The 24,685-nt window shown below is 36.1% G+C and overlaps 1 protein-coding gene, 1 long non-coding RNA gene and 1 pseudogene across 12 annotated transcripts in view; 1 reads left to right on the top strand and 2 right to left on the bottom strand.

Moving 5' to 3' along the window:
- Window positions 1–1,696: 1,696 nt before the first annotated feature.
- The window catches only part of Heatr5a (HEAT repeat containing 5A), a 122,895-nt gene continuing 99,906 nt past the window's right edge, over window positions 1,697–24,685 (bottom strand). For 10 of the 11 annotated variants that reach the window (XM_048798702.1, XM_048798701.1, XM_048798706.1 and 7 more), the window contains 9 exons: window positions 24,182–24,404; window positions 21,815–22,063; window positions 18,583–18,710; window positions 16,799–16,946; window positions 14,727–14,999; window positions 11,486–11,710; window positions 6,142–6,296; window positions 3,612–3,825; window positions 1,697–3,352 (listed from right to left, as the gene is read on the bottom strand). In XM_048798702.1, the coding sequence (XP_048654659.1) occupies window positions 3,045–3,352; window positions 3,612–3,825; window positions 6,142–6,296; window positions 11,486–11,710; window positions 14,727–14,999; window positions 16,799–16,946; window positions 18,583–18,710; window positions 21,815–22,063; window positions 24,182–24,404 (1,923 nt within the window). In that variant the 3' untranslated portion in view covers window positions 1,697–3,044. Of the gene's footprint in view, window positions 3,353–3,611; window positions 3,826–6,141; window positions 6,297–11,485; window positions 11,711–13,812; window positions 13,983–14,726; window positions 15,000–16,798; window positions 16,947–18,582; window positions 18,711–21,814; window positions 22,064–24,181; window positions 24,405–24,685 lie in introns of those variants that run through there. The other variant, XM_048798710.1, reaches the window with a different exon arrangement.
- Window positions 4,024–4,141, bottom strand: LOC125615424 (annotated as a pseudogene).
- On the top strand, window positions 6,816–24,316 carry LOC125615257. The gene is made up of 3 exons (XR_007345825.1): window positions 6,816–6,895; window positions 11,475–11,638; window positions 24,191–24,316. It is a non-coding gene; the product is annotated as an uncharacterized LOC125615257 (long non-coding RNA).

Raw genomic sequence — 24,685 nt, 5'->3', positions numbered from 1 at the left:
CTCAAACGGTAGCGCACTTGCCTGGCATGCGTGCGGCCCGGGTTCGATCCTCAGCACCACATACAAACAAAGATGTTATGTCTGCCGAGAACTAAAAAATAAATATTAAAAAATTCTCTCTCTCTCTCTCTTAAAAAAAAAGAAAAAAAAAATTTTTCCATAAGTAACCTTGGGGAATCATTTTATAATCCCTCAATGAAATGGTACAGGAGTACTAAACAAGAAAAATGCAATAAAAAGAAGCTAATGTCTTTGAATTTGAACAATATGGGACTGTTTGTGGTCTGTGCTGGATATAGTTCAGCTCTATTAATCTCAACACAAAATTTCCCATTTCCTCAAAGTTAGAAAGTCCAGACATAGCTAAATAGATTGGTAAAAAGTTGAGAAATCAACATGGGCACAATTCACTAACTAGCTGACAACTGCCATTCAGCCAGCAGTTGGGTAACTTTATTTCTAGTGCACATGGAGATAAATTTATCTTGATAAATTGAGGTCTTGTAAGGGTAGCAAGCTTATTTGTAAAAGGGAAAGTACATTCAATTGATGGAGAAGATGCACTATATGTAATTACCCTGATTTTACAGTTATGAATATTAATGAGCTCTGGGGACTCAGGACTGTGGCCCGTGCAAGGTAATGAATCTTTAAACTGTCAGACGTGATTCAACAGTTTAATTTCATATTTTTGTGGCATCTACAGTTAATTCACATATTGTCAGTTTTATATTATCAGTTGATTAGTTTGAAAGTTAAATTTCTTTCCTTATAATGCAAATCTATTTATAATAAAAGGATAAAGGGAATTCTTCCCTTCAAAATTATTACAAAAATTCCTGGGTTATTATGCATCTATTTTCTCAGCCTATATCATGGAACTCTTTCCATGAAGTTCACCTTGGAAGCCCCAGTTTTCTTCTGTTGAGCTCTGTAACCCATTTATAGCGCTTATATGTATATTATTTTAAGTGTATTAATGTTTCCTTTGAGTTGATGGTGGTTTACTTTATAGAAGTAAAATTTAACTTCAATACTCTATTAACAAATCTGTTACAATTGCAAAGAATACTCCAAAGGGCTCTTCTGAGAAAAAAGGCCAAATTATAAAGGGATCTTATTTACTTTGTAGTGTAACAATGGTCCACTTTATGCTTTGAATATAACCCTTGGTGCTCTGCCACTGCAACTTATTTTTAAACTGGATATGTTTCTTTCTCTTCCTTTCTCCCTGTTCCTCCCTAATCTCTCCTTCTCCCTAATCTCAGAGGAAATAGGATTAGCTTTCTCCCCTATCCTAGGCAGATTTATCAGTCCCTGAGTTCACATCCACTACAGGAACGAAGTAATCCAGACTTTGGGGATGGTACCAGAAGATCGCAGAAATGACTATCTCCCAAACTGACAAGTGAATTACAACTTGTGGAATGTAGCCTATGAATCACCTCTTTAAAAGTCCCCTGTTCCTGTTGATGGGCAGAATTAAAGCCTTTGGGACAGGAGTCCCCTATGTTTCTCCTTTGCTAGTAAAGCAATAAACCTTGTTTTTCCTTTTTCTCAAAACTGTGTCCTCCTTATTGGATTGGCATTGGGCACAAGGACGGAGCTTTCAGCAACAGTGGTATTGACTTTTTTCTGGAATCTGTAAGATTAAATAGTTATCTTTTCTGAATAAAATAATTTAAAATACAAGAAGTATAAAGAAAAGTAGCTTTATTTATGTAATTTAGAAAAATTGTTTGTAGTGTTAGAATTTGTCAAATCTTTTCCATTCTGAACAATTTACAAGAGTATTTATATACAAACATAATAAAATAGAGTACATCACACATTGTTCTTCCTTGAATCAAAGTGTTTCTCAATTCTGCACATGCCTCTATCACTTCAGATTGTAATTTTTAACAGGGAAATGCTTTATTTGACATAGTGTTTGATTCACACAGTATAATAACAGTGAAGTGGAAGGAGAATCAATTATCATGAACAGAGTTAAAAAATATTTTTCAACCAATACTTTATCATTAGTTTATTTTCTGTATTAAAATATGTTTCATGTTAAAAAAACATACTTGTATTCACTGATGATCTAAATTTGTTGTACTAAATTTGGCATTTACATAAACCCATAATTGATCTAATAATAATATAGATAATATAGATAAGAGTCTTTATTAAACTCATCAATATAAACATTTGCCAAAAATGAAAATGAAAAAAACTGTTAGGAACAAAGGTCACAGAAAATACATGTGAGAAATAGTGCAGTGGACAGGCCCTATTCTATTTAAAATGAGTAAAGCTTTCATTTTGTGAATGCAATAAACATTAACCCAAAATATGTGAGATCCTGATATTTGTAGATACCAGATCTTATGTCACACTTTGGGGCTATAATTAATTTGTATCATTATACATCGGATAATTGAAAAACAAATTTCTAAATAGCTCTTTAGTCATTCATCTTCCTGGACAAATCCAATAAAGTTTAATACTATTACTGAATAAAGCAGAATTTTCAATTAGCAACTGGGATACAATATAAGTACAGATAATTTATACTAGAGTGAATCTATATCTGTCAAGAATTAAGCATAACACATGTATATGGATTGACAGAAGAAATTCATTTCATTTTTGAAGCAGTGGACTGTTTAGGTCTTTAGCACTTTTTTTTAATATTTATTTTTTAGCTTTAGGTGGACACAATATCTTTATTTTATTTTTATGTGGTACTGAGGATCGAACCCAGTGCCTCATGTATGCCAGGTAAGCCATATCCCTAGCCCCTTTTTAGCACTTTTTTGAAATTCCTGGCAAGAATTATAACAATTCTACTCACTTATGAAATGGAAAAACAGACAAACAAAAACAACCACAAAAATTGTTAAGTTTGCTGTCACTTTGCAAAGTCACAGCTATTTAAGTTAAAACAATCCACTAGCTCTCCAAGTGCACTTGTGTCTAAAATTTCACTTTTGTCCCCAAAGGAAAGGAAATAATCAAATATTAGATTTAGGTGCTTACTGTTTCAAAAACAATTAACATCAGAGAAAATTGGTCTTTAATTGGATGCTTGAATTATTTCCAGGGTTCTTAGTATGTTTAGATGATGGTAACTTGACTTTGATACTTTCCTGATTGCCCTTAATAGCGGCCTCAAGGCGGGCTTTCAGGGCTGGAGAAGAAGCCATTACGTTTTTAAAAACTGATGAATACTGAGGCCCAATCTGCATGAGATTTTGCAAAGCAAAGTCATGTAGATTTCTCATTATTGAAGTTGCTGATCCCAGGGCATTCTCATCCAAAAGGAAGGAAATGAGAATGGGCAGAAGGCAGGCCACCAGCTGAGAGCCTAAAATATAAACAAAGAAGTTCAGAAAACAAAAATGTTCATTGTACAAGGTGGCAAAAGGACTTGATCTTCCCACATTTTTCTTGCAGGGAGGAAAACAATTTTTCTCATCTCTTCTCCCAAATCACTACTAAAATATTAATACCTGGGATTAATATAACACCTGTCTTAATGTGACTAACTGAATGTTTTATAATTTAAATAACATTGAAATTCTGACTTTAGAGGAATTCTGAAATATTAGAATGCTGGCACTTACGATGCTGTTCTTCAGCAATGATAATCAATGATTCCAAGACCTTTATTCCTTCTTGAAAAATCTGAAGCTCAGTAGTATCTTCAGGTTTTCTCTTGTCTATTTCCTGTAGTTTTTCCACAATAGAGGATGCTAAAGAATAAATGTATGGGTAGGAAACAGCTGGATTTGGATACTGAAAAATGGAATGGAGGAGCTGATAGGTCTTGACTTGTACCTAATGAGGAAAGAGACAAGAAAAATATAAATTGTAAATTTTAGAAAAGTCCCTAACACAAACAAACAAATCTCTGAAGACTCCTGGTACTTAAAATGAATTCCACTATTGTGTATAATTATAATGCACCAATAAAAGAAAAAAAAAACTCCTTGAAATTAAAGTTGCAGAAGTATTTAAATTTATTTCTAATTTACTTTTAATTTTGGAAGTCCAAGTATTAACAGATATTGAAATTTGGGGAGAGTTTTTAATTAGCAATGATCACACCTTAAATAAACCTCATTTGGCTACAATACTGCCACTGTGCAAAGCTAGTATAGTAACAGTGGTCCACTTTTATGCTTTGAACACAGCCCTTGCTGCTTTGCTACTGCAATTTAAAAAAATATATATATATATATACATTTTTTAGTTGTTGATAGATTTTTATTTTGTTTATTTATTTGTGGTGCTGAGAATCAAACCCAGTGCCTCACACATGCTAGGCCAAGTGCTCTGCCACAGAGCTACCATCCCAACCCTATAATTTATTTTCAAAAGAAAATATTTCTTTCTCTTCCTCTCTTTGTGCTCCTCCCTAATCTCTCCCTCTCCTTAATCTCAGGGGAAACAGGATTACCTTTCTTCCCCATCCCAGGCAGAGTAATCTGTGCTTGAGCACATACCCATCACAGGTATGAAGTAATGCAGACTAGGGAATGGCACCAGAAGATCTCAGAAATGACTATCTCCCAAATGAAGAAGTGAATTATAACTCCAATAGAGAATGTATGGAATGTAGCCTTTGAATCACCTCTTTAAAAACTCCCTGTTCCCCAAGGTGGGTAGAATCACAGCCTCTGGGACAGAAGTCACCTGTGTCTCTGCCAGCAAAGCAATAAACAACTTTTTTTTGGGCTGGGCGTGTGACTAAGTGGTAGTGTGTTAGCCTAGCAGGTGTGAGGCACTGAGTTCGATTCTCAACACTGCATATAAATAAATGAATAAAATAAAGGTCCATCAACACCTAAATATATATATGTGTATATATATATATATATATATATGTGTGTGTGTATTTTAAAAAATCATTTAAAAAACAAAACCTTCTTTTTCCTTTTTCTCAAAAACATGTCCTCGTTATTGGATTGGCATGAGAAAAAGGACCAAGTTTTTGATAACAGTGTTCAAACCTGATGCTAAGAAGAGCTGTAACAATGTGGAGTGAGAAGTGGTAGGGGAGGATAACTATGAGTGGTTACTTTTTCTTCTTTTCTCTAGTTCCCATTTTCTTGCTCATTTTAAAAAATTTACTCTCCATAAAGTACAATAAGAATAGACCAAAAACAAATCACATACATTGGATGTACAAATGTCATGGTCTGAAGGCTTTAAGGAACCCTGACTAAACTGTACTAATTATGTGTCATCACATGTCAGAACCACCTCTTGGAGATGGCTACACAAAGCTCCTGCAGGCAGCAGCAACAAATCGGACAGAACAAGAAGAAATGACTATACATCAGATATATAAGTCATTTTTTAGTGAGAGATAATTTGGTTCCTATGTCTTTGGGAATAAATGTACTTTTTGGGTATGGACTACAACTCTTTCTTTTTTTGGTGCTGGGGATCAAACCCAGGGCCTTGTGCATGTAAGGCAAGCACTCTATCAACTGAGCTATATCCCCAGCCCTACAAACACTTTTGTAGCACATAAAGGAAAAGGAAAATTAATCTAGCAAATGAAATGGCCATAAAGGAATGGAATCAATTTGTTTTACTGTTTCTGCAACAATTATTATTTCACAATCAAAATCCTAAAAGCATATGCTAGAGTCTCTCTTTTTTAAAAAGGAAATCTACTATAAGCCACAAAATATCTTATAAAAGCCTCTTATTCTATAGCTCTATCTATCTATCTATCTATCTATCTATCTATCTATCTATCCATCCATCCATCCATCTATGTGTGTGTGTGTGTGTGTGTGTGGTGCTGGGAATTGAACCCAAGGCCTTGGGCATGTGAGGCAGGCACTCTACCAACTGAGCTATATCCCCAGTCCCAATAAAATTTTTATATCAATAAAATTTCTAGAGTGACATCAATTTTAAAATGCCCTCATTTCAAATTTTGCTTTTTTATAATTTTCTCACTTTCTCCCCCTTAGGGTAGAGGAATAAAGACCAGTATTATTTGGCTTTGTTTTCCAAGAACAGGCATTAATATCAAATCTAAAAATAAAAAACTGTTGTCTGATACTTGGAAGCCAAAAAATCACAAAGAAAGGTTTTGTAAAAGCCTTACAAACATCTCTCTACTAAGACACTTACCATAGGATCTTTTATCTCAAGAGCAGCCTTAAATTTCTCAATGCAGCTCCTCTGAAGGCATGGGATGGTAGTTACTTCTGGACTGGTAGACAAAATAAATACTGTGATAGCAGTAAGTAGACTGACTTCATCAAGTTCTTGATGTGTTCCATCAACTAAAGAGAAATGATCTATTAGAACAGATTATACTGACTGCTTTATGTATCTGTGAGAAGCTGTCTTTAGCTTGGTAGCAATAATTTTCTTTGTGACTACAACAGATATAGATAATTTTGATTGACAAAGTTAAAAACCCTGACAAATATTGTAGGTTTTAATATGTGAATTATAAATAATTCTAAGAGCCAAAAATTACCAAAGCTATTGTAGAGACACCAACAAATACATATGTACTAGCACTGGCGATGTAGCTCAGCGGTGGAGCACTCGCCTAGCACGTGCGGGGGCCCTGGGTTCGATCCTCAGCATCACATAAAAGTAAAATAAAGGTATTATATCCAATTACAACCAAAAAACCAAATATTTAAAAAAAATTACATATGTACATTTACTAGTTTTGTGATTTTAGACATTTAAATCTGTCTTTGAGGATTAAATGAGTTAGAATATGTGCTATACATTATGTTCAATATGTATTAGCTTTAATTATTTTTCTTCTGTTTTGAAGATGGTATCTCACTGTGTTGCTCAGGTTGGCCTTGAATTGGGCTGAAGGGACCCTTCTGCCTCAGCCTCTCATGTAGCGAGACTACAGGTATGTGCCAACATGGTTGACTTATTATTTTTTCTGTGCAGCAACACTAACACACTTGGGCAATTGTTTTTTTCTTTGTTAAGTATTTTGACAATAACATATACCAAGTGAAAATGCCTTAGCACTCAGTCTACACATATTATTTATCAACAGCAGAGAAAAACCTGAAAATAGCTGTGGATGCCACAATTACTTGAAGGGATTCTGTATTAGAAGTAATCTATCTTCATTTTCCAAAATCATATTCTCATTAAATAATTTTAACTAACCTATTGTGAAAAATTAATGTTATCTGAAAAGAAAGGGTGTGACAAATTCAACTCATTAAATTGTTTAGGAACAGGCTGTTAATTGTGAAGAAATGACATAAACAAATAGTAGCTCTGGTCACATTCATTCAACAAATAAAATAATTAAGAAATATTATGTTTCAGCTAGCCCTCTTTTAGGCACTGAGAATACAATTACAAAGAAGCCATACCATAAACTGGGAAGTCAATAAATAATTTCCAGCTACCAACAAGGTCCATGCATATAAAAACTATATTAAGAAACCCATAGAGGGGCTGGAGTGTAGTTCAGTGGTAGAGTGCTTGCCTAGCATGTGTGAGGCCCTGGGTTCATCCCAAGCATTGCAAACAAACAAATCATAGAAAGCAACCTAGACTAACTGATATTGTGTGGTCAGAGAAAACCTTGAGGAGATAATACCTGGGCTGATACCTCTAAGAGACACTAGCAATGAAAGCAAAATTTTATGAATGAGTGGAATCTATTTCTTTTAGACATCAGAGCAGTTTTAAGATAAAACAGGTACATGGGTAACATTTAAAGTTAAAATTATAGCACTGCTGTAAGTACTTAACTGTACCCTAAACCCTTACATCAGAGAGTATCATGAAATAGGTATTCTTATTCATTCTCTCTCTCTCTGGTGGTTCTGGGGATTGAACTCAGGGGTAATCTACCACTGAGCTACATCCCCAATCCTTTTTTTTTTTAAACTTAAATATTTTTTAGTTGTCAATGGACCTTTACTTGTTTGTTTGTTTATTTATTTATTTATTTATATGCAGTGCTGAACCCAGTGCCTCATACATGCTAGGCAAGTGCTCTACCACTGAGCCACAACTTCAACCCCTTTTTGTTATTTATTTATTTATTTTTGAAACCAAGGATTGAAGCCAGAGGTACTGAACCACTGAGTCATGTCTGTATATCCCTAGCCCTTTTTAGTTTTTTTTTTTTTAAAGAGAGAGTGAGAGAGGGGGAGGGGGAGAGAGAGAGAGAGAGAGAGAGAGAGAGAGAGAGAGAGAGAGAGAGAATTTTTTAATATTTATTTTTTAGTTATCGGCGGACACAACATCTTTGTTTGTATGTGGTGCTGAGGATCGAACCAGGGCCGCACGCATGCCAGGCGAGCGCGCTACCGCTTGAGCCACATCCCCAGCCCCCTTTTTAGTTTTTATTTTGAGACAGGGTTCAGTTTATTTAGGGCCTCACTAAGTTGCTAAGGCTGGCTTTAAACTTGCAATCCTCCTGCCTCAGCTTCTTGAGTTGCTGGGATTTTAGATATGTGTCACTGCACCTGGCTTTCATTTTATTATTATTTTTTTATAACTTTACTTTTTTTATGTGGTGCTGAGGAACAAGCCCAGTGCCTCAAAGGTGTGAGGTAAGCACTCTATCACTGAGTCACAACCCCAGCCCCTGGCTAGTATTATTATTATTTTTTGAGGATGGCTTGGATTCTTCCTGCCTTAGCTCCTGGAATAGATGGGATTACAGACATATACCACCATGCCTGGCTTCTTTATTCCATTTTATGGATTACAAACAGAAATTCAGTCATTTCCCCAAAAACTACACAATTAGTAAGGCAGACAGTTTGATTCCAGACAGTAAACTATTTACACCATGTGGCTATATTGCTACCCACACAGCACAGTTAATTTCAGTCATTATTTATGGCAACTTGAAACTGCAACATACTCAGTCAGTTTAGTAAAAACGTCTTTTTATTCTTGGTAAGATAAAGTTCTTTTGTGTTCCTCTTTCCATTTTTTCCAAAATTTCTTTAATCCCACTTTTTTTTTTTTTTTTTTTTTTTTTGGTACCGGGGATTAAACGCAGGGGCATTTAATCACTGAGCCACATCCCCAGCCCTTTTTATATTTTATTTGGAGACAGGGTCTCACTAAGTTGCTTAGGGCCTTTCTAAGTTGCGGAGGCTGGTTTTGAACTTGTGATCCCTCTGCCTCAGTCTCCTGAGTTGCCAGGATTACAGGTGGGAGCCACTGTGTTTGGCTTACTCCCACTCTTTTCTCTAGAACAAATGTAAAGTTCCCTTAGCAGTAGCCCTATGGAAGAATCCTGGGTGGTAAGGAACTAAGACTTCTTGCTAATAGCCATCTGGGAAACTGCCTCTCTGCCTGGTGTTCTGGCTTTCTTAACAGTAACATCATGAGAGACCCTGAGCTAGAACCATCTGGCTAAGCTGCTCCTGAATCCCTGATCCATTGAAACTGTCAGATAATAAATGTCTACTGTTTTAAGTCACTAAATTTTGAGGCATTTGTTATACAGCAAATGTTTCACATCATTATTGGTACCTTTAAATTTCTTAATAGTCAGTCTTAGTCTCATTCCCTCAAATACAACCAAAAACCCCATTTGTGTGTGTGTCTGTGATCAAAGAGGTAAGCTCTCCATAACCTTCAACATAAAAACCCTACTTTCCATACTTAACCTCCTGTTCTTTCCCCTATTTCAGCAGAGATTAATCTTCCTAAATGCTCTGTGAATTTTATTCTTGCTTAAAGAGGGACGCTGCTTTCTTTTTTGGTATTTCAAATTCCAGACCCCTCTCTACGTTTTTTTCTCCCCATTAAATATGAACTCATGCTAGAGTTTCAGAGAAATTCCTTAACCCTATCCATTCCCTTTAGCTGTTTCTCTTTTTCCTATGAAGAGGAACCTGTGTGTGTCTTCCCCTTTCCTCAGCTCTCCTTTGTTCTTCAACAGAGTCCTACTGCCATATTGCTTGTCTTCTCTACAGCATCTCATACTGCTGAACACTCCCTCTCTATTAAAACTCTCTTTTCTTTGACTTCTCTGACTGCACTATCTTCTGAATCTCTTTCTACCTTAATTCTGGTTCTTTTCTTTTTCCATAAACTCAAATTGGGTAAATTGTAATATTTATAAGCAGGACAAGGAAGGTAGGGATAAAGTATGTCTGAAGACTTTTTACAATCACTATAATATACTACTAAAAATAAAAATTACATAACTGGAGCTGCAGGTGTATATTAGTTGTAGAGCACTTGCCTATCCTGCACAAAGCTCTGGATTTTATCACCACACTGAAAAAACAAGATAAAACAAAAACAAAAACAAAACACACAAAATTCACATAACAATAAGATAAAAATATTTAGTGGATGGGGAAAATAATATTGATTATCATTTATTGATAAATGATAAGTAATAAACAAGATGCTTTTTATACATTGTTACTGTGCTAACAATTTTCTGCAACATAATATCATTATTGGGTTCCCTGTGAGTACATCTGTAATCCTAGCTACTCTGGAGGTTGAGGCAGGAGGATAGTGAGTTTAATGCCAGCCTGGGCAATTTAGTGATGGCCCATCTAACAAACAAAAAACCCCAAACCAAAATAAAAACATAATATCCTGATTTATTAATGAGAAAACTATAGCTCAGGGTAACTGGGTAACTTGTCCAGTCCCTTAGCTAGTAAATCCTGGGATGTTGGGTTAGATTTATCTTATTTTATCTATTATTTTTAATATAAATGGACACAATACATTTATTTTATGTGGTTCAGGGGATGGAACACAGTACAGTGCCTCACACTTGGTAGACAAGCGCTCTACCACTGAGCCCCAGTCCCAGCCCTATCTTATTTTACATGTATAATGTATGTCTTATGTATTTTTCAGTTTATGGCATGTATTGAAAAGTTGAAGCATACTACATTTTATTTATCTATTTATCTTAGTACAGGGGGTTGAACCCAGGGGTGCTTAATCACTGAGCTACATCCCCAGCCCTTTTTTTAAAAAATATTTTTTAGTTGTCAATGGATCTTTATTTATATGCAGTGCTGAGACTCAAACCTAGTGTCTCACAAGTGCTAGGCAAGTGCTCTACCACTGAGCCACACCCCCAGCTGCCTCCAGCCCTTTTTATGTTTTATTTTGAGACAAGGTCTAAATTTCTTAGAGCCTTTTTAAATTGCTGAGGCTGGCTTTGAACTTGCAATCCTCCTGCCTCAGCCTCCTGAGTTGCTGGGATTACAGGTATGCACCACTGTGTCCAGCTACTCACATTTTAAATAAGCACTACATCTAAAGGTCCTTCACAACAATATATAAAGTCCCTGTTATTTACTTGCATTAAAGGTTAAAGATACTAAAATGTATACATACCTTCTAAACACATAATACTGTCTTCTCTAGGTAAAAATGACAACCATGATCAAATAAATACCTTATTCTTAAAAAACTGTTCCTCTCACTTTTTTAAACAAACTGAACAAATGCTTCCAAAGAGCCTTAATACCTGGATTCCAACAATCAAGAACTGTTGTTAAAGCACTTCGAAGAAGATCAGTCCAAGCGGTGTGACTCTTTTCTGCTCGGGCCATGGGGGAAGATAATATTCCTTTCAGAGCCTGAAGTGAAGCTGCAACCGTTGAAGATAACTGGCTCCCAGGTAACTTTACTGCAGTTTCTCTGAGGACTCCAATTGTGAGGTACAATATAGTAGGGAGAATTGAGATGCTTCCTATAAGATAAAATTTTAAAAACAATCTAGATTTTAGTCAATATGAATATATACAGTTCCTAAAAGTCATCAATAAATAAGATAGTGTTAGAGATTTCTAGCTTTTAAATTATTTCTTGGAATTGGCTTAGTGGAAGAGTGTATGCTTAGTATACAAAAAACCCAGCATACATGCAAGTTATTTTTCATAAAAGATTATAATTATATAAGATAATTGAAATAACTCATAAGATTTTAAGGCTAGAATAAATTTTTTTTTAAATTCACTTTTTATTTGCTATCACTCTCAGATGTTGCTGCATTATTATTATTTTTTGTGGTGCCAGGAATTGAACCCAGAGTTTCATGCATGCCATGCAAGCACTCTACCACAGAGCTATATCCCCAGCCCTGGAATAAATTTTGATAGGTATAACTGGAGATATTTAAATTGTATCATTTAGTATCTTAGTATCAGTATGAATTTGTCATCTTTTTTTTAATTAGTTACACATGACAGTACAATGAAATCATTATATACTGTTATCTTATTTGGTATTTGATAAACAAATTTATTTTATCTTCTTGCTGTGGTAAAACATAAGAAAATTTACCATTTTAACCACTTTTAAAAAATATTTATTTTTTAGTTGTAGTTGGACACAATACCTTTATTTTATTTATTTTTATGTGGTGCTAAGGATTGAAACCAGGGCCTCGCACACGCTAGGCAAGGGCTCTACCACTGAGCCACAACTCCAGCCCCCCATTTTAACCATTTTTAAAATAGTTATTTATTTATTTTTTAGTTGTAGGTGGACATAAAATCTTTATTTCATTTTTATGTGGTGCTGAGGATCGAACCCAGTGCTTCATGTGTGCTAGGCGAGCGTACTACCACTGAGCCATAACCCCAACCCCATTTTAACCATTTTTAAGTGTACAATCCAGTTGCATTGAGTATGTTCACAATGTTGTATAACTGTCACTACTATCCATTTGAATTTTATTACTCTTTTTCAAGGCGATTGTGGAGATCCACTCAATATGAATTATTCATTTTTCAGTCCACTAAGAAGCTGAAAAGTCAGTTCTAATTAAAATGAACATGAAGGGGCTGGGGATGTGGCTCAAGTGGTACCGCGCTTGCCTGGCATGCGTGCGGCCCGGGTTCGATCCTCAGCACCACATACCAACAAAAATGTTGTGTCCGCCGAGAACTAAAAATAAATAAATAAATAAATATTTAAAAAAAAAAAAAAAAAAAAAAGCAAACGCTGGTTAGGAGCTTGCATTTTAACAAAAATAAATAAATAAATAAATAAATAAATAAAATAAATAAAATGAACATGAAGAAACTAAAGTTAAAATGGTCAACTCAACTTTCCTGGAGACCAACAAGCCTGTATAGTGTATTTTTACCTCTAATCCTCTGCTAGTCACTTTTCTTTTTGTTACTCTTGTTGTGGGAGTACAAATTTTTTTATTTTTGTACCAGCAATTGAACCCAACCCAGGGGCACTTAACCACTGAGCCATATCCACAGCCCTTTTTATTTTTTGAGTCACGGTCTTGCTAAATTGCCGAGATTGCCCTTGAACTTGCAATCCTCCTGCCTCAGCCTCCCAAGCTGCTGGGATTACAGGCGTGTGCCACTACTCTTGGCAAAGTACAAATATGTGTGAAAGAACAAGGAGTAAAAGTTTTAATTCAAATTGAAGTTTAAAATCATGAGGTTAAAAATAAATAGCATATAAATTGGTCATAACACATTTAAGCAGAAATATGGCTACCAATTAAGAAGTATATATTAAGTACTAAGTACCTGTTATGTGCTAGATTTTGTAGGCCACAACATTTAGTTTTGATCAAGACACAAATATATGTATATATATATGTATAAGTAATAATCAAAGACATAAAATGTCATTGGCAGATAAAAGCTATAGATCAATATAAAGAAAAAAAAAAGTGTATATACCTGATAAACAAAACTCAGTATGTGCTAAATAGTGAAGCTTTTACAGATGATCTAGGGCTGAAATTGGACTATTCTTTTTTTTGGGGGGGGAGGGTATTGTGATTGAATCCAGGGCCACAAGCATGCTAGGCAAGTGTTTTACCAATGAATTACATCCTCAGCCCTGGAGTTGAATTTTGAAGAAAGAAAACAATTTATAAAGTAGAAGAACTAGGCATGGTGGTACTTGCCTGTCATTCCAGAGATTCAGGGAACTAAGGCAGTAAGATTCCAACTTGGAAGGCCAGTCTAAGCAATGTAGTGAGACACTATCTAAAAAAATAAAAGGACTGGGATAAAGGTCAGTGATAGAGCACCTCATTGAGTGATAGGCTCAATCCCCAGTCCTATGGGATAGAGTAATTTTGGATCAAGGAATAGCATGGATAACAGCACAGAACAAGGATGAACACAAATACATCTGGGTTTAGGATTTCCACAGAAGCAATCAGGCAAAGGAAGAAAGGAAGAAACTCCTTAGTAAGGCCTGAAGCAACTTAGTGAAATCCTGTCTCAATATAAAAAATAAAAAAGGACTGGGATGTGGCTCAGTAGTTAAGTGGCCCTGGTTCAATTCTTGTTACAAAAAAAAAAGCAACAGCTCAGTAGAGCTATGTGGAAAGTCTTAAATCCTGTGTTAAGGTATATGAGGCTGGGGACAGAGCTCAGTGGTAGAGCACTTTCCTAGCTTGTGTGTGAGGTCTTGGTTCAATCCTCCCGCCTCCACACACAAACAAGAGGAGGAAGAGGAGAAGGGCCAGGTGCAGTAGTGCATGCCTATAGTCCCAGGGGCTTGGGAGGATGAGGCAGGAGGATTATGAGTTCAAAGTCAGCCTTAGCAAATTTAGCGAGGCTCTAAGCAACTTAGTGAGACCCAGTCTCTAAATAAAATATAAAAAGGTCTGGGAATGTGGCTCAGTGGTTAAACACCCTTAGTTTCAATCCCTGGCACTCCCTCCCCCCCCCCAAAAAAAAAAAGAGGAGGATGAGGAAAAGATTAGCAATTAAATTCCATACCTTCAGGAGAGCACACTGCAGGAAGTTCAGAGATGATAACCAATGCAGCCGAAACCAATCTACTTCCATCTTCTGACAGTATTTGTGGCTTTGAAGCTTTTACTCCTGAGCTACCTGTCAATTTAGGATTTAGTTCTGGGAGCTGTCTAACAAGAATGCATACACACAATTCAAGTGTTGCAAAAACCAAGGACTTCCCAGGCACAAGTCCTCCGGTGTCTTTTCCCTCTCCAAACTCTGGTAGGGTTTCCTTTTCTGCAGCCCCATCATCAACTAAAAGACAGGAAAAATAGAGTTTAGTAAATACTTTGTGCCAGCTTTATTTCTGGTACATGACAATTTAATTCCTTTCTGTATAGGTAACACATTCTTTTTAACCTTTATTTATTTTTATGTGGTGTTGAGGAATGCATTCAGTGCCTCACATGTGCTAGGCAAGTATTCTACCACTTAGCTACAATCCCAGCCCCTAGGTAACATATTTTATAGCTAGTCTTGGGTATTAAAAAAGTTATGGATAAAAAAATCCTTACAACCTTGTCAGCCCTTAAATATTGCCTATTAAACCTCTTTCCATTAAGAATGTGAATATGGCCAAGCGTGTTGGCGCACACTTGTAATCCCAGCAGCTCAGGAGACTGAGGCAGGAGAATCTCAAGTCCAAACCAGCCTCAGCAACTTCATGAGGTGGTAAGCAGCTCAGTGAGACTCTATCTTTAAATAAAATACAAAATAGGGCTGGGGATATGGCTCAATGGTCAAGTGCTGGAGCTCTAACAATGAGTTTGTCACCTGAGGTACTGGTAGTGGCGGGTTTTTTTTGTTTTTTGGTACGAGGGACTGAACCCATTGTTAGAGCTCCANAGCTAGAACCATCTGGCTAAGCTGCTCCTGAATCCCTGATCCATTGAAACTGTCAGATAATAAATGTCTACTGTTTTAAGTCACTAAATTTTGAGGCATTTGTTATACAGCAAATGTTTCACATCATTATTGGTACCTTTAAATTTCTTAATAGTCAGTCTTAGTCTCATTCCCTCAAATACAACCAAAAACCCCATTTGTGTGTGTGTCTGTGATCAAAGAGGTAAGCTCTCCATAACCTTCAACATAAAAACCCTACTTTCCATACTTAACCTCCTGTTCTTTCCCCTATTTCAGCAGAGATTAATCTTCCTAAATGCTCTGTGAATTTTATTCTTGCTTAAAGAGGGACGCTGCTTTCTTTTTTGGTACAGGGGACTGAACCCAGAGGCACTTAATTACTGAGGCACATTTCCAGCCATTTTTTTTTTTTTAAATTTTGAGACAGGGTCTCCGTAAGTTGCTTAGGGCTTCACTAAGTTGTTGAGCCTGGCTTTGAACTTGGAATCCTCCTGCCTCAGTCTCCTGAGTCCGTGGGATTACAGGTGTGGGCCACCACGCCTGGCTATGGTTATATGGAATTTTCTAATATATGTAGAAATCAATTGAATGGAAGGAGATTCTATGGTCAAATGAAATCTTAAAGGACAAATCTAAAAAAGTCATGTTGGACTTGTAAACAACAGTCTGTGTACCCAAGACATTAATAATTCTTTCCATGTACACTGGTGCAACTAAAACAAACACTTTAGCGGTATAAGGGACTTTTTTCCTCCCAAGTTTTGTTAAAGTTCTCTCTCTCTTTTGATACCCGGGATTGAACTCAGGGGCATTTAACTACTGAGCCACATTATCAGTCCTTTTCTGTGTTTTATTTAAAGACAGGGTCTCACTGAGTTGTTTAGGGCCTCACTAAATTGCTGAAACTGGCTTTGAACTCAAATTCTCCTGTTCAGTCTCCAGAGCCACTGGGATTATAGATGTGCACCACTGTGCCTGGCTAAAGTTCTCTTTTTCCCAAAGAATAATGGCTTGCCTACTGACAATATCCAAGCTAACATGAAGAAGAGAATGAGAGGATTTAAAGCCATGTCTATAGAAGCTCAATTTTTATCCTATACACAATATATTATCAAGACTACATAAAGTAATACTTTAAAAGTTAATGATGCTATGTCATTCATTTGGCATTAAGGGTTAACACTTACCTTCTGCGCTTCGTCTTTTCTCCTTCACGTGTTCTTGAGCAGCACAGATAATCTGCCTTACCACTTCAAGTGAAGCCAATTGAATGGAAGGTGATTCTCTGGTTAAAATTACTCGATGCAGCACATTCAGCAACTCAATACCCAAATCCTATCATAGAAAACAAGTAGTGGATAGGATATTATATATCATTGTGTTTTGTTTTCAGTAAAATATACCAGTGTTAAATGTCATTTTGACAAAATTCAGAAAAAGAGAATATGACATATTGCTTATAAAAAATAAGGATGTTAGTGTAATAAAGTTACAAACAACATTAAACCAATTCCAGACTGTTTTGTCCAGTCTCTGTGGGAGATGGTACTATGACAAAAGATCATTTCCACATACGTCCTAAACTGGGAAAAATGGAAAGGAAATTTCCAAAACAAGATGGGAAACAACTAAAGAACACAAAGGCTGACATGTAGATTGTTAAATTTACATTAAAGTTTCTACTAATAATGAAGAATGAAGGAGAAGTAGAGCGTTAAAATGGATCTCTTTTTTTTTTTAAGAGAGAGAGAGAGAGTGTTTTTTTTTTTAAATATTTATTTATTTTTTTTAGTTTTCAGCAGACACAACATCTTTGTTTGTATGTGGTGCTGAGGATCGAACCCGGGCCGCACGCATGCCAGGCGAGCGCGCTACCGCTTAAGCCACATCCCCAGCCCCTGGATCTATTTTTTTAAAGAATAAAATACACTGCAGAGATACTATTTCATTTCTCCTTCTCTTTTTTATTAGTTACTCTGATTGCTTTCCTTTATTTTTGAAAATAATAGAGTAAATCTGTCATTATTATTATTTTTTTTGAGAGAGAGAGAGAGAGAGAGAGAGAGAGAGAATTTTTTAATATTTATTTTTTTTTTAGTTTTCGGCGGACACAACATCCTTGTTTGTATGTGGTGCTGAGGATCGAACCCGGGCCGCACGCACGCCAGGCAAGCGCGCTACCCCGCTTGAGCCACATCCCCAGCCCCAATCTGTCATTATAATACTTGTTTTAATAGAGAAAACAACAGACTTTATGATTTACTTATGTCCAACTCAAGTCTGGTAAGAACCTGCTAATGCTTTAAACCTAGCAAATCACAGTATTAAATAATAGTCTATGTAGAGAGGAAATCAGATCTCCTGTTTACCTTAACACCTGAGTCAATGGCAACAAAATTAATATACTGGATAATACATGAAGCTAACAGTGCCTGCTGAATGCATATTTACCCTTGAGAGAAGCAGCAAAAAAAAAAGAGTCACACTTTGTATAGCAATTATTTTACCATGGCCACAACTCCACCTACAGGTTAGACAACAGTCTCTTGAAAAGACCTGGTAGGAGAACTTGCCAACAAGAATACTTTAAAATGGATAGTAACTATAAGACCCAATCAGATACTTTCTTGGGAAAATGGAACATAAGATTCAAGTGAATGCAAAAATTGGGGTTCACAGAAACAGAGCAAAGAAAGAATACCATGTATACCTAGCAGTTACTGTCCTGGACAATTCAATATGGAACCTTCCTATCACTGCAAAAAGAAGAGACAGAAGTGGCAGCCAGAAGTATGATATCTCTTGGGTCATCACACATGCTGATGGCATTCTGGTTCCAAGGCCCAGCTGTGCCTTGTAATCTTAAATGACTTCTCTTTTTACTTTTGTGTTAATTTCTGCTTACTGTAGTAATCTGAACTTATTTGTATTCCTTGAGATCTACAAAAGCCCCCCCAAAACGAGAAATCACCTGATCACTGCCAATTTTAGATCTGGGCCAAGGAACATCTAAAAGGGCTTGTAATGCATGTAAACAAGCAGTAATACTTTCCATGGTTGCATCTGAGCGCAATGAACATAGAAATTCCACACTGATTCCTATAGGAAGCAAAAAAGAGAAGGAGGTCGCTTTTGAGATTCTTACATCATGAAGTTAAATAAGTAATATCCTGTTTTTTTATAAGATACAAGTAAACTTAGCAAAAAGGTAGTACAAATTAAATTACAATGACTTTAAGACCAAAGCCCATAAATTAATAATGTTAAGTCTCTTAAATTTTGTTATCTATACATATACAAAGAATAATTTCAACTAGGCTTGTGTACAATTTGCTCAGTTGCTATTAAGTTGTTCAAAGATGCAAAAATTACAATAAAATTGTATTAGGGAAGTTAGTATGTAGAACTTCACAACTCTATTTTGACTAAAATTTGAGTGATTATCATGTATCAGGCACTATACTTTGCATATATCATTTTACTCAATTTTCATAATATGAGATGAAGTAGGTACTATTATTACTACTTTTTTCTTTTCCAGTGCTGGGGATCAAACCTAGTGCCTTGCACATGCTAGACAAGCATTCTCCCACTGAGCCACATCCCCCAAAACTATAAAGTTTTTTATTTTTTAGTCTAGATAGACACAATGCTTTTACTTAATTCATTTATTTTTATGTGGTGCTGAGGATTGAACCCAGTGCCTTACACGTGCCAAGAGAATGCTCTACTATTGAGCCATACCCTAGCCCTAAAGTTTATTTTTAAAAAGCTCTCATCCTAAGGCAATTGGAAACAAAAAAAATTATTTTTGGGGGGTGGCTAGAGATTGAACCTAGGGCCTTGCACATGCTAAGTACTTTTCTTCCATCAAGCTATAATCCCAGCCACTAGAAACAATGTTTTTAAATTAAAAAAAATTTTTTTTTAGTTGTAGATGGACACAACAGTTTTATTTTATTTTATTTATTTATGTGGTGATGAGGATCGAACCTAGTGCCCCACACATGCAGGGCAAGTAACTCTACCACCGAGCCACACCCCAGCCCCCCAGAAACAATTTTTATTTATTTATTTTTAGCTGTCAATTAACCTTTATTTTTATTTATTTACATGTGGTGCTGAGGATCAAACCCAGTGCCTCACACATGCTAGGCAAGCACTCTACCACTGAGTCCCAACCCCAGCCCCTTAGAAAATTTTTAATAGGCTCAAGGATATAGGAATCTAGTAATTTCTGACCTGGGAATAAAAAATAACAGCTATGAATCACAAATCTACTTCATTTAATCATTTACCTTTATAACTCATTTTCTTTTTTTTTTTTAAAGAGAGAGAGAATTTCTTAATATTTATTTATTTTTTTTTAGTTTTCAGCGGACACAACATCTTTGTTTGTATGTGGTGCATGGATATATTTTTAAAAATTTATGTATTTATATTTATGTGGTGCTGAGGATTAAAACCAGGGCCTAATACATGTGAGGCAAGCACTCTACCACTGAGCCACTACTCCAGCCCCAAAACACCTCACTTTTAAATGAAGTTCTGGTACAACATTTGCTTAGCATCTATGAGGCCCTAGGTTCAATCCCAGCAACATCACCAAATATAAAATAAAATCAGTTCTGGGAAAGCTAAATAATGGATTAATTAAACTTCATGAATCTAAAAATCTTACTGATTTTTTTTGTTTTTGTTTTTGGTACTTGGAATTGAACTCAGGGCCATTCAACCACTGAGCCACATCCCCAGCCCTATTTTGTATTTTATTTAGAGACAGGGTCTTACTGAGTTGCTTAGTGCCTCACTTTTGCTGAGGATGACTTTGAACTCGAGATCCTCTTGCCTCAGCTGCTGGGATTCTAGGCATGCATCATTACGCCCAGCAAGCATGCTTTCTTAAAATTTGAAATTGTTGAGAACAGGGAATTGTCCCTCATAATATTGCTATTTTTAATGTATATAGTGAGAAATTCAGAACATTTGTAGCTATGACATGGAGCTTTTAAAAATCATGTGGAAATAATGACCTTTTTTTCATACAAAAATTACTATAATTTATTTGACTGGATACAGAATTCTAGACTTAATATAATAAAGTTTTTAATTTTATAAAATATATACAAATTTACCCAGTGACATCAAAGTTCTCACTAATACTTAACAATGACGTGACAGTCACAAGAAGAGACAGGCAATAAGGTACAACTGAAGAATAACCCCTCTGGGCCGGGTGTGGTGGCACATGCCTGTAAATCCAGCAGCTTGCAAGGCTGAGGCAGGAGGATCATGAGTTAAAACTCAGTCTCAGCAAACGCAAGGCATCAAACAACTCAGTGAGACCTTGTCTCTAAATAAAATACAAAATATGGCCAGTTGTGGCTCAGTAGCCAAGTGCCCAAGTTCAATCCCTGGGACCCCCCTGCCAAAAAAAAAAGAGTAACCCCTCTGGAAGTGCTGGGAAGGAATACTGCCCAAATTATATTGTTATATTATATGCATATTTGAAAACAACAACAAATCCCATCACATGTACAATATAATGTGCCAATAGAAAATATGGAAAGGAGAAGAAAAAAGAGAATAACTCCTCTATGTGGCAAAGCGTAGTATAAGGCTTAATTTTGACTAAAAAATAACAAAACAACAACAACAACAAAAAGACAAAGATTTGATGGGCGTGGTGGCACATGCCTGGAATCCCAGAGGCTCAAGAGGTTAAGGCAAGAGGATTGCAAGTTTGATGCCAACCTTAGCAACTTAGTGAGGCCCTGTCTCAAAATTTAAAAAAAGGCTGGGTATGTGGTTCAGTGGTTAAGTGTAACTGGGTTCAATCCCTAGTACCAAAAATAAATAAAATTTAAAAATTAAAAAACAAAAACCAAAAACTTGGGGGCTGGGGTTGTGACTCAGTGGTAGAGGGCTTAACTAGCATATGTGAGGCATTGGATTCGATTCTTAGCACTGCATATAAAATAAATGTCCATCAACAACTACACACACACACACACAATAAATAAATAAATAAATAAACTTGTAGTTTATAAACAAATTTGATATTTACTTTTCTTCCTTCTCCCCTCAAGGAAGAAAAGGGGGAAGGGAAGGGAAGGAGGATGGAAGGGGAAGAAGGAGGAAAAGGAGGAGGAGAAGGAGAAAAACCCCTCTGGCATTGTCATCTTGTAAGCTCTTTTACTCACCTAAAAGAAGATGGAATCTATCAGTGTAGACATCCTCAGGGGACTTTACTATAGCCCCAGATGATGAATCCTGACACATGGAAGTTGGTGTCACAGGCCTTGAGAGATTAGATGCGCCCTCATCTGGGTCAGCAACAACAAAGCCTGTGCTTGTAAGCCACAAGGCTGTAGCATGGAGAATAAGGGCCCAGGAGTTGTAATAATGCATTTTTGCATTTTCACTAGTCTCTGCTGTATAGAAAGCACCACCTAAAGAAAAATAAGTTAAAAAAAAAAAAGAGGGAATCAAACTGTTTCAGGATAAATAAAAGATTAGTTTACAATACATTTTCTCTTTTCTCTGTTTCAAGATAAAGACCATTTCTATCACTTGCAAAGTTCACTCATATTCATCCTTTTCTATCAGTTCCCTCAAGTCCCAAGGAAGTTACTTTCTGATTGTTATTTTTTTCGTACTGGGGATTGAACCAAGGGTGCTTAACCCCTGAGCCACATCCCCAGCCCTTTTTTATATTTTATTTAGAGACAGGGTCTCACTAAGTTTCTTAGGCCTCATTAAGTTGCTGAGGCTGGCTTGGAACTCGCAATCCTCCCGCCTGAGTCTCCGGAGCTGCTAGGATTACAGGAATGCACCACTGCATCTAGCTTTACTTTCTAATTTTTATCAGGATAGGTGAGTTTTATATAATATCCTATCACTACTTGTTTTCTATGATAGGATTTGGGTATTGAGGAATCACATCTACAGTATATATGTGTCTGTAATTGACTTATGCTGCCTTACAACAGAGATTCATTCATGCTGCTATACTATCAAAAATACGTATTTATACACATACATATACATTTTCCTTCTCCCCTTGTACCAAAGATTGAATCCAGGGGCACTCTACCACTAAACTACATCCCAAATTAGCGCCCCTCCTCCACTTTTTTTTTTTTTTGTGGTGCTGGGGATTGAACCCAAGGCCTTGTGCATGCAAGGCAAGCACCCTACCAACTGAGCTATAGCCCCATCCTCCAAATCAGCCCTTTTTTATTATTTGTTTTGAGACAGGCTCTTGCTAAATTGCCCAGGCTAGTCTTGAACTTGGATTCCTCTGGCCTTAGCCTTCTGAATCTCTAGGATTATAGTCATGTGCTACTTTACCCAGGTACATGCTATTATTTTGTGTGTTCAATAAAGTTTACTCAAAACTTTAAATAAGAATGCATATTATATGCATCCTTTTGGGACTTGCATTTTTTTAACCTAACATTATGATTTGAAGATTTATTTATGTTGATATACGTAAGTCATTCGTCTTTGTGGTTGAGTTGACAATAAATCAGTTTACTTGCATTTTGTTTCCATCTTTATGCTACTAAAAAGTACAATAAATACTCTAACATTTCTTTGTGTTAAATACCATTAAAATTCTAATAGAACTCAACAGGCTGAATCTAAAATACATATTATGAAATAAAGAGACAATAACAGCCAAGATGCTTTGAGATAACATTAGGAAGAGTAAGAGTGGCTACCAAATATCCAACACATAAAATGGCATTACTAACTTACTATAAAATTAGATTCCTATCTCCTTCCACACTTACACATTCAGTTCAACTAAAGTTTAAAATGTAAAAGGAAAAAAAAAAAGTTTTTTTTTGGTGCTGGGGATCCCCCCAGGGCTTCATGTATGCTAGTCATAGCACTCTACCACTGAGTCACATTCCCAGCCCTAAAAGGCAAAACTTTAAAGCTGATAGGTCTTATTCAGGTATCAGGTAATACACAAAACCACAAACCATAAGTGACTGATAATTAATTTTAAAGACATAAAAGGACAAGCTAAAGATTGAGAAAATATGTATAAGACACACACTATAAAGGAGCAGTATTAAAATGTATATAAAAGGATTAATGAATCAGTAAGAAAGGGACAAACACCAAAGAGAAAACAGGCAAAGAAAAGATTATGATTAGGATATTTATGGAAAAAGCAACTTACAGAGACTATAAATATACAAAAAAGATCATCAAAGGAAAAAAAAACAATGAAATACTATTTTATAATCATAATGATAATATATCATGTTGGGAAGGTGGAAAGAAATAGAAACATATTGTTGGTGAGCATACAAAATGGTTATAATCACTTCAGAAAGTGATTTGGCAATACCTTATGAGGTGATATGCATGACTTATGACCTCAGGAATGAACTCCTGGGTGTCTACTCTGAAGCAACTCTTGGAGACTCATCCTGTGAATGAAAATTGTTCTGAGGAAAATGCTTCAGATAAACATTATCTGCTAAGGAAGAAGTTTTGGAAATGTTAGTTATTGTCACTCTAGGAAATACCTAATTATTTTACTTCCTTACCATCAACAGGAAGTTGGGAAGCAAATTCTGAAGGCAAAGTTAAAAGAGCAAAATCCTGAAGTGCAGCAAGCCAGAGTCTGCTTAGTGTGCCAAGATCTGTGCAGACCAAGTCAAGCAGTCCATATGATGAATTTGACCCATTTCTGACACTCTCTTCTGAATAGCTGGTAGTTTTCAAAGTTTGCTTATTGTTTTTATGTCTTTGCACAGCAATTATGTAGACCTGTTAAAGATTAATTTATAAACAGGAAAATCTTTGTGTCTGATGAAAAGGTGAACATAATGAATTTGAAAAGTATTGTAATATATAGAAGGCATACATGTGTAACCATACACACAAAACTGGGGTAAAAAGATACACCTGGTAAATACGCTACCACTGTGTACTTAACAACCATGATAGCTACAAATAATTTTTCATAGCACTCTTTCTCACTAAGCCAGGTAATGGATGAATCTCAAAAGATGGCTTCAGGCAGCTATCTCTGAACTGAAAAGCTGAAA

This window comes from Marmota marmota, unplaced genomic scaffold (assembly GCF_001458135.2).
Source record: "Marmota marmota marmota unplaced genomic scaffold, marMar, whole genome shotgun sequence".
NCBI classification, from domain to species: Eukaryota; Metazoa; Chordata; class Mammalia; order Rodentia; family Sciuridae; genus Marmota; species Marmota marmota.
The sequence above is the reverse complement of the archived record's forward strand: the minus strand, read 5'-3'. Positions and strand labels throughout refer to the sequence as shown.